The sequence below is a fragment of the Chaetura pelagica genome, unplaced genomic scaffold, assembly GCF_000747805.2.
Source record: "Chaetura pelagica isolate M959 unplaced genomic scaffold, ChaPel_1.0 scaffold84, whole genome shotgun sequence".
Taxonomy (NCBI): Eukaryota; Metazoa; Chordata; class Aves; order Apodiformes; family Apodidae; genus Chaetura; species Chaetura pelagica.
Genome location: NW_009953224.1, coordinates 1 through 10908, shown reverse-complemented (window position 1 = coordinate 10908; position 10908 = coordinate 1). Strand labels below are relative to the sequence as shown.

Genomic DNA, 10908 nt, shown 5'->3' with positions numbered 1-10908 from the left:
GGCTGTGATGCCGTGTCAATTACTACAGTATCGGTCAATCCTGCTTCATATGCATTTTTTTATTATATTGTGATAAGTACTTTAATGCTATGTATAACAGCAATTGTTCCCTAGTCTGTTAAAGTAACAAAAAAGGAAAAAAAAAAGTAAAACCACCAAATGCCCTTTTATGCCAACGATCCCATCAGCTTTTAAAAATTGTCTGGTTAGAGAGGGCAGAGGGAAGGGACATTCACAAAATTGGCCTAGTAACATCAAGTCATCACCCAATTTCCTTCTCATCCAATATTCTTGCTCAAAGCCCAAGCCTTTTAACTGAATCACTTAAAACGCGACTCATTTTATCACCCTGTTGTCATTTTCAAAACATGAATTATCACTCATGTTCTCATAAAGGCCACTTATGGAAAAGCCCATTTTGTCGCATTTATGAAGCCTTAAAAACAAGGCAGAGGTTTTTATGAATGAGCACCTGGCAAGGAACACCAGCCTCCCCTCTCCTGCTCCCTTCTGAGTGGTTTTATTGCACAAGGAGATAAGACACTTGATGGATTACATCTTCATTTGTTTAAGTAGTCAACACCACAAGCGTGTCCCTTTGCTAGCTGACTGTGTTACACAATTTCTGAAAAGGAAACTTGACTTTTGCTGTAAGTCTCTAGCATGTCAGTGTTGGTATTTCTCTTAGCACACCTAATGGCTCCATTGCACTCTTCTTCTTTGAGGCATACTCAAGGGCAACTGCTCTTCCCATGAAATTTCTTGCATACTGACTCAATATATGGTAAGCACTTGTTCTGAAGCTCTTGAGAGTACCACAGAAGATGCCAACACTGGAGTAATTCCAGCTAACTGGTATCTGAGTATGACTGGTAATGCTGATCTTGCCCAGTTTAATTATACTTGTAGTTTTTCTATTTTTATAGTATCATAAACCCTGAAGATAATACAAAGTGCACAAACTGAGCTCTTTAGCATAGTCCAAGCTTTTCCTACAGTTTGAAATATACTTTTTACTAGAGACTCATTACATATAGAATGCTTGGTGAAAAGGTAACTATATATAAAAATAAATTTACTTTCCCTTCCCATCCCTACTACTTGGGATATTAATCTGTCTATGAATCCTGGACAGGGTATGACTATTTCCTTTTAAAATTCTTTGCGAGGCTGAGCTGGTGTCTGCTGGTGCTACTTTCATTTGTGCCTTTTTATCTCTTTTTCTTTTAAAGCTTCACAACTTGAACATCTTCTTTTCTTATAATGTAGAAAGAGCAATGGGAATGAGGGTGGGTTTTCTAACTTTTGTGTATGTCCCTATTCCAGATCCCCCTCTCAAGTAAAGAACAAAAAACACAAACACAAAACAAAACAAAAAAAGAAGTAACTCAACAGTGCAACGTAACAAAACAAATAGCATTCGAACAGTTTGGCAAGTGATGAGTTCACCTGAGATTAAGTGATTTTAGGCAGTCTGTAACAAAATGCTGCTTTGCGTTAATAGTAGAAAGGCAACAAATTCTTAAAAAGAAATCAAGAAAGTATACAATCTTGATGAAGTCTATTAGTTTCTTTCTATTAATTCTCCACCCCCACCCTATCCCCACATCTGTTGCTTATCTACTACAGTAGGCTGCAAAACATACAGCAAGAAGGATTGGCTTGAAGGCATTTGATGTTTGTAAATAAATCCACAATAGGATCCAAGCTGAAGAGGTGATACATGATCAGCCTACTAGGACAATTCTGAGCATGTGCATATGCAGGTAAAGTCCAGGCTACATTAAATTAAAAAAAAAAAGAAAAGTCAGTGCATTTGTCAGTCTGTTGCTGCTGTTTTTTTTGTCAAAGCTTTCGTTTGCTCCTTATTGTGCGGACCACAAACAAGAGGGGGGGTAACAACAGTCCAGCATAAATGAGAATAAAAGCTGTAGTGACACTGAACCGCACAACATAAGCAATGAACATGTGCAAATTTCCAAATTATAAGGAAGCCATCCCCTTTTTCTTACAATGTGGTTTGAGTGTTTTGACACACATGACTGTAGGTTAGTAAGGCTGCTCCTAGTATGTGCCAGTATTTAAGTGGGAGAAGAAAAAAAGAAGCTCAGGTCTTCAAGCATGTGGAGCAGTCCTACAATGTTACTGTAGGCTTCAAAGCATGATCACAGGTTGTTTTCATTATTTCACCATACAGGCTAAGCAAAACCACTTCCTTTGAAAGTGTCTCTCCACTATGATGCCTCGACCTTCTACATGGCAGGTGTGATTCAAAACCCAAGTCAAGTCAGCTTCTTACAGATTCCTTCAACGAGAGGGGCAAGATGGTCTGTCATCTGTGGGCTGATCTGGGTTTGGATCAATCTAACCAAAAGAGGAAAGAAAAAAAACCCAACGGATTTTTAGAGTCAAATGCTAGAAATAAACCAAACAAAACTCCACCAAAACTGTCAAGTTCAAACAGGCATAGTGATGAATGACATTCCCAATCCAAAAGTTAGTCAAGTAACTGAACCACCTCCAGTCAATGAAACAAAACTTTGAATGAAAAGTTTGTAAGAAGTATAGCAGAAAATCTTAAAACTACAGGTTGTTGGTAATTTAAGAGTAAGCACAAAGAATTAAAAACAAAAAAATCTGCTTTAGTAGCACAAATATTTTGAATTATTTACTGTACACAAAAAAGACAACTTGACTCATCACTAAAAAAACTCAGTTGATTTCAGAAGACATTTTGCTTCAAAAGACAAAATCAGTCAGTCATTCTACTTTTAATTTAAAAGTAATTAATCCTCAAAATGCCACATAAAATGTCTTCAGATTGTGATCCACACCTTATCTGTTCCTATCTGTAAGAGGACAAAGGGGAAAAGCTTGCTAACTTAGTTCTCCTCCAAGACTATATAGTAAGAATAGTCCCAAGTGTACAGTATACAGTTTAATCAAGATTCTTACCAGATTAATTTATGTGACCATTTTTTGAGGAAAAAAAAGGCTTCTAAGACTTCAGGTACCCAAAATGAAAAGGATTTGAGTGGTATTCTGGGGTTAAGCTATAGAGGAATCATCAGAGAAGTCTCCAGGACCCAAGAACCATGCCCCTCTCTTCTCACTCATCAACACAGTAGTGTTTCAAGAGAAGGGAGACCAAAAAAATCAACTGTGATTGAACTCAAGCAAGATTTATCCAAAGGACATTCTTTTACTTCTGTCCTTACACCACTGCTTTTTCCTCAAAAATATGAACATGGAAAGCCTCTGAAGTTATGCCATAGTTAAGTGGCTTTCACAGAACCAAAAACACAGCCAGAAATATTGGAAAACTATTTATGGGAACTTAAATTGGGAAGAATATATTTGGTAAATCTCTACATGGAGCTTCTGAAAGCCCTACAGACACAAACCAAAACATACATAATAGTATTAAAAGAACTAGAGCTGAAAAACATTAGCACCTTGTGCATCTATAAACCCAAAATGTTGGGTGTCAACCAGTGCAATGCATTTGGTATGTAATTCCAGGCTTTAATGAAGTTGCTAAGAGGGTACACAACAGTTTGGATGTTCTACAAAGTATCAGAATTGTTAAGAATCCTGAAAACTGTTGATGCAAGCCACCTGCACTTTCCTGAAAAAGTTGTCTTAGCCCCTATTCATTATTTTGATGCTTTCTCCTCCTTTTAGAAGGGGAAAAATACTCCTACATTCATTCCCCAAGACAGAAAAACAGTGAATGGTCATACTCTTTGAGGTACCTACTTCTGAATAGAGGGGTGGAGGCAGAAAACGGAACTCCTGGATGTATGCAAACAATGGTCCTGGAAGTGCCCTCTCAAAGTCATCACAAGCACCTATGGGTGCAAGGCTGGACTGTCTCTGTTCCTCTGTGACAACTTCTGCATAGCTCGGAGGTGCTGCAGGGAAAAGGCACACGCAGTTCGAACAACAAGTTCTTATGCATGTCAGAACATATAACATGGTAAATATTAAACTTCTGTCATTGTAAAATTCATTAGCAAGTAGGTAAATGATTTCAGTGAATTTTTAATAGTTGTTGAACATGAATGGGAGGGCATGCTGTTTCATTTTACATTAAGATTATGCTCAAACCCAAGACCAGGCTGACCACTGCTTATTATCTCCTTTCATTTAAACTGATTTTCTGTACAGGTAGGAATGGCAGAACATGGCATTCCTCTGGACTCCCAAGACACATTAAGTCTGGGATTTGTGCATAAAATAAGCAATGCTTATCAGACATGTGAAAGAGAAGAGTTTCTCCTTTGAGAACAGAAGTTTCCCATTTAAATTAGCTATGTCTTTTCACATGGCCATGGTTACTAAAGCTGGTAAAGGACACCATAAACTGCTATTATAACCAAGGATACCACTGGGATACCAGAGGCAGAATTGGTTCTGCACAGTTATGATGGCATCCTGCACTTTAACTTTTTGCTTGCTTCCAAGCAGCTGGATTTCACTCCTTCTCCTTGATAGGGGAAGGCAGGGAGGGAACTCTTCTTCTGCAGAGGACAGGCAGGTGGCAAGGAAACATCAACTTTATTACAAATTTGTGTCTGTTCACACAACATCAAAGAATAAAGCAGACAAAAATAAAAACATTAGCCATGTTAACTTGCACTTGTATTGTCAAGTTACCTTCTGGTCTTTCAGGCAGTGTCAGACCAAGCCAATTCATGTTCATGCTACACTGGCTGCTCACACTTGATGTTCTGCTACCAAATGGGTGTAGAGGAATGGTACCAATGACCAGTGGTAAATTAAGGAATAAATCCATGGCACCTGGAATATCAACATATACCTGAAAAAGAACAAAAAAGGTGTATCATTGAAATGCATGTTCATATGAGCACTCTGTAAGTGTATGACTCAAGTTCTCTGGCCATGGAATTCTCCATAAGGAACTTAAAGTTTCCCAATGTCTGTTTCCCAATGTCTGCTTTAGGACCCAGTGCTTCTGAGGAGACAAATAGCTCAGGATCCTTAACTGAACCCCACATGGAAGTATCACCTACTCATACCACATTTGCTTAAGCTGGCACATCTTAAACTGGTTTAAGAACATGCATGATATAAACTGAACTTATTTACAGAGCCCCAGTCAGGATGCTAATACTAAGATACACATTTCTTTTCTAACTTGTTAGCACAGAATAATGCTTTGTTACACTTTGCAAGGAATGGTGGAAACCACTCGGGCCCCAGTGAGACAGACCATCCAACATACCATCAGTGAATACTCCACACGGATGATACTACAGTCAAGGATTGAAGGGGAAACAGGTGGAATTTTCAACTGTTTGCCATTCCAGGTTTCTGTTTTGCCAGATGACACGGATTCACCACGCAAGTTGGCAACAAGCTGTTTGACTTCCTTCATTTTCCCTTTGGCATAAAATGCCTGTGTTTGGTAAATGGCTGCCTTTGGCACCACCACACGGGAAGAGCAGTTCTCAATCTCAGCAAAGATCTGAATTGATTCACCTGAAATAAAACAATTTCATGTTCTCTTTGTACTTACAAGGCAGCTTAAGCAAATTGCCTCATTCTGTGTATTGTTATAATGCAGTGGATGCTGCTAGCAATGCTCTACCATGAAAAACATTCACTGGTGCTAACAGGAATATGATCACCATGAGCTAATCTAAAAGAACAACATATAGAGATCTAATAGAAGCAGTTATCTGTCAACAATCCAGAGACACAGCTAGCATTGATTAGTAAAATTAAGTCATTAAGAAAATACAGAGAAGACTGCTGAATGCAGACTGAGGTGGTATGAATAGTTTAAACATTGTGTTTACATAAAAGCAGAAAAGTACAAACTGTCTTTTTAAAAGGGAAGGAAAAACATTTCCTTTAATTACTTCTGTTACGTACCTGGGGTGTAGCCCTTCCTTTCAATTTTGGCACTTAAGGATATTGGGCCTGAGGTACAAAGCCAACAACATAGAGTCTTTTCTTTTGTGCCTGCTTGGGGTGACTGCAAGAAAAAAAACAACATTACCCATTAAATTAAGAGTTTCATTCATCTCTCCACCTAATCAACACAAAATGATTGTCCTAATGTACTTACAACGTATTTTGATAAACACAGCTAGCTTTGCTTAGACAAAAATCTCAAGCAATTTTAACAGTACTATGCACATACAAGGTTTATTCTAATTAACACTGCTCATTAACAATACTTTTTCCTGCTACATTATCGTACTATAGTCACACTTATAAATACTGTATAACTAAGAAAAAAACTTCATGTCACAACAGACTGTTGGCAGAGCTTTTAATTTATCAGTAAACTAGAACATCTTTCCAGCAGACTGTATTTCAGAAACAGTAACTAAGCTGAAGTACTGTAACCTTGACTCCTGCTGTTTCCTCTGTTTTAGAATGATCCCACTTCATCTCTATTAAACAGACTTTGTTATTTTACATTATATCAGGATTTAGGACTTGATCCAAAGCCCATTAAAGTCAAATGACAGTCCTTTGATTTTAATGGAATTTGTGCAAGGCCAATGTCTCTTTCCAAGTCTGGTTTTTCACACATACACACAAGAAACCTGTTTCAATGGACTTTGAGGGGTTTTTTCCCCCCTCCATAGATCAGAATTTGAGGAAGAGGAGGAAAAAAAGTAAAGGAATTTTAGGCCAGATTTGAATCAAATCCTCATTGAAAGCAGTAGTGATACTGACATTATTTTAATGAAATAGCATTTAAGAAAAACATTATACAGAATTGTGATAATTTCTCCCCATTGGCAGAAAACTATCCATATGGAAATCACCAATTATGCACATCGGTACATTTTTTACTTTGCATTTTTAAGTTAGCAGTCTCTCACTGTGATGTTCTTTTAAAGTTCTGCTGTTCCCTCCACAGATTATTCTTTACTCGAAGAGGAACAGTTCTCAAAATTCTTGTTTGTGACATATCACAGTTTTGTATTATCAATTTAAATCAATAAAAGAAATTTTACATGTTAGAAGTGAAGCAACTCCAAGTACAAGAAAACATAGCTTTCAAAGTAACAATAGATAAAAGAGTTGCTGAACTGGTATGAAGGTCAGCTGTAACTAAAGTAGCGAATAAATATTAAATAAAATTAGATGTGGACATTTGTTTCAGTTATTATACTTCATTATTTTTATGCCAGAAATAAAAAATGAGTAATTCTGTCAATTCTTACCAGTAATGAAGGAGTGTTGATATCTATATGTTCAAAGACTGTAAATTCCTTCTTTAATTTTACTGGTAGAAACCAAGGCCTATGCAATTCGGCTTTCACCCAATAGCGCACACTGCCATGTCTGCCTTCGAATGAGGTAGCAAGTGGTCTGTGCAGGACACAAAGGTCAAAACTGAGTAAAGTCTTTCTGTCTAATAATGACACAATTTATCAGATCAGGGATTAGTATGCAGAACTGCATTTTTAAATGCACTGGAGTATTTAATGCAGCGTAACTTATCTGCAAAGTTTCCATATCTCAGAAAAAAAATAATCAGGAATAAAGATGGGAGAAAAAATCATCTCCAATTCATCCTACTAGAGTTTTGCAAAGATTTTAAGAATCAATTAAAAGAATTGTACTAGAAAATGCCAGGAGAGTACACATTTCCTTTAAACTTAAGAGGCCACTTTTGCATCTAGAGTAAGGCATGCTGCTTTGGGACCAAATTAAGACTACCAACTTAAAATTAGCAATTAGTATCCACCAATTGTTCTGAACAGCCTATACTGTAAATAATTTTCTATGGTTTACTTGGCTGGTATCTCACTGTTATGTTAGTTTTAGCTGTAACTCAGCACACTTTCGTAATTTAAGGGGAGCAAATACTCCAATTTAGAGTTCTGAAGAGAGGCTACTTTGAGCACCTTCTAATCTTCCTCTACTCTGATGAGAGAAGCTTTAACCTATTGTATATGGATGTATGCATATAAACATACATGTACATAAAATCATCAAGCCTATTCTGAGCTTTGACAGATAGGCATGTCCCTTTTTTGGGAGCCGGAGGCAAAACTGTGGAAATGATCTCCAAACCTTTCAGCATCACCTTTCTTTTCTGCAACATCGTAAAATGAAAGACAAAGCATCTTTATATTCCAGTTATCTCCAATTAACAGTAGTTTTCAACAATGTTTTTCCTTATTTTGGGGCAAGTTTTTTTACTATACAGTATTCTGAATATGCTGCAGTACATAAATCAATCACCAGTTATTTGCAAAGCTTCGCTTCCATATCCTTCATAGGGAACAGTACTAGCTGTGCTAGTACTTTGATGGAAAGATTATTTCAGATACAGGTTTGAATTTTCTATTTGCACATCTGAAACGTGCATTTTTTTCCCAATAATCCTAATTAAAGGATTTTCTAATCCAATTTCCATGTTTCACTCTGCCTCATATTCTTTAGGGCAGAAATCGGCAAGGCCAGTGTGTGTCTTCTTTCTTTCCACTGTTGCTCTGTAGTTTAAATCCATTTTGGAAGTATTCTATGGACACAAAATAACAATTAAGTAGGCAGTGTCTAATTTCAGGCTTCTGATACCAGCCTTTGTGCTTTCAGTATTACAAAGAGCTGGTTTCACAGTTGTTCATACAGGCCACTTAAAAAGAACCTGTGTTTTGACCAGTACTTGTAAACTTCACTGGCTACCTGCTTCACTTCAAGGTAAGTTCATGTATACCCATTTTTTTGGTATTTAAATTCCCCTTCCAACTCAAGAGGAGGTTAAGCATTAACCTTAATTTTGTAGTTGCCATGTTCAGAGAAAGCTAAATTCCTTTCAACAATCTCCAGGTATACAGGTCATCTTCCCTGTTACAGGAAGATACACTGTGAAGCCCTTTGCTGTGACCTTTGAAACTGACCTGTACATCTTCTGCAGGTTCCATTAAAACCAGCACCTCTAATAAAGAGATGGTTTATTAGCTTTAGTATTGGGTACTGAGCTGTTTCACACACTGCCAAGTGTTTCCAACCTTAACGACTGCATTGCTTGCCTTTTGCAGCTAAAGGCTCCTTTTTCCATCCACGTCAAGACTCCCTCTGTTCCTGCATGTTTAATTTTATTGCACCTTCATTTTTTGGTGTCATTTCCACACTGGTAACTCCTCTATGTGTAAATCCTCCATTCACCATGCGTACATTACACTTTTCAGACATGGGGAGTGAACAATCTTCTGTCTTAACACATCTGCTCTCAATCTTGCTTAATCTTTGCTTTCTAAGAAAAGTGTAATTAGGTACTATAACTATCCCTACTCCTTCCACTCACTGATCTTGCTTATTTCCATCCAGGCTTTCTTTGTAAAGGCCAGCCTGGATACATATATCCTATTCAAATGAGAACAAGATCCACTTTTGTTCAAGTGTCACTAGACTTGCCACATCTGTTCCAGTCTGAGCCCAAACAATTCAGCTGTGATCTTATCTCTCCTTCTGCTGGTCTGCATGACTCCAGTAAACTGTCGGTTAGGTTAGAAGGTATCTTAGCCACTCTGCAGTACTCCAGTGAGGGTTCAAACTCCCTTCCCTTCCCTTTGGAAGGGGTAAAATACTGCAAGACCCAGTAAGTCAGTCCAACCTGGTCAAAAGAAAGTGAGCAAATGGGCAGCAATGAGCTCCCGTTTTGTGGAAATTTAAAAGAGAAAGGAAGTGTGTATCAGTTTAAAAGCAACCTCTTCAGTTTAATGAGATTATGTCCTCCGCTGCATGTCTGCAGCACAATTCCTACCACCATTGAAAAGGTTTCCCCTCCACCCACAGCAGGAGTTATGCTCAGGAGGGCAGGCCAGGCCCTGGGGGCTGCGTGCAGGCACTTACGTCTGTGGAAGCTCGAAGCTGAATGCATATTCATGCCTTCCCGAGTGGATGGTGTGAAGGCCTTCTTCTGAATTGTCATCATCTAGGAGGGAAGAACAACAATATGCTATTCCACCTGCACACATTTTATACATTACTTGGGCTTCTCTTTCAGAATAAAAGCCATTTACACACTTGCTACAGCACTTGAGAACACTGTGTCCCAGAAACAAGGGTCTCTGGCCCACTCATGGACTAACTGCTGGATGATTGGACAAATTCTTCCTACTTGAAAGCAGGCAAGATTGCCAGATTCACCTTATAGAGTGAAGCAGAAGTTAACTAGCTTTAATTTGTAATCCCACCTCTCAACACTGACAAAGTTGCAACTGCTGCCATTTCAAGGCCCGCCTGCAAGATCTGTAATTGAAATAATGCTTTCCACGGTGATTCCTAGTTAAAAATGAAACAGAGATGACTCTTTAACAGCGTTAAGCAACCTGCACACGGTCTACCGTGCAAGATTAAATTTAGTAATTCAGCTTCCTTTTATCTTCTGCCTGGCAACAGTGTCCAGAAATTAATCACCAAAAAAAGAAGAGGGAAGGAGAAAAAAAAAAAAAAGGGTGCACAAGCACCACCTGGAAAGTATGAGACAAATTCAGGGACACAGAGAAAGGCAAGCTGCCCTATTAATACCACTCAGAGCTAAATTTTTCCTTTTTTACAGGTTAACTCACTTTTGCTCACACAGCAAGACCCAGATACTTGGCAGTTCCACCAAGAAAGCCAACCTTTGTCTATGATGGCCACGACTTCTTGCACACCTTCAAACGCCGCAATAAATCTGCGGTTTATCCCGGCGTTAATTACCATAAAACCACGAAAAAACGCTGACTCCGTCAAAACAGAAAGTTGGGAGAAAATAAAAAAATAAAATAACTTAAGCATCTCGCCCCTATAAAAAGGGCTGGAGCAATAAAAGGGGACACAAGGCAAATGGTGTGAAGCATTAATGGGGGGATTTAGTTCTCATTGTCCTGCAGAAAACGCACCGCAAACCCCGAAAATATTTTA

The 10908-nt window shown here is 38.3% G+C and overlaps 1 protein-coding gene across 1 annotated transcript; it reads right to left on the bottom strand.

Moving 5' to 3' along the window:
• Positions 1 to 1383: 1383 nt before the first annotated feature.
• Positions 1384 to 10707, bottom strand: ARRDC3 (arrestin domain containing 3). Its single transcript, XM_009997832.1, has 8 exons — positions 10626 to 10707; positions 9853 to 9934; positions 7212 to 7359; positions 5902 to 6004; positions 5249 to 5505; positions 4660 to 4822; positions 3760 to 3914; positions 1384 to 2364 (listed from the first exon to the last, which is right to left on the bottom strand). Exons 1-8 carry the CDS (start codon positions 10705 to 10707, stop codon positions 2308 to 2310), a joined length of 1047 nt encoding a protein of 348 aa, XP_009996134.1. The 3' UTR covers positions 1384 to 2307.
• Between the last annotated feature and the right edge of the window lie 201 nt (positions 10708 to 10908).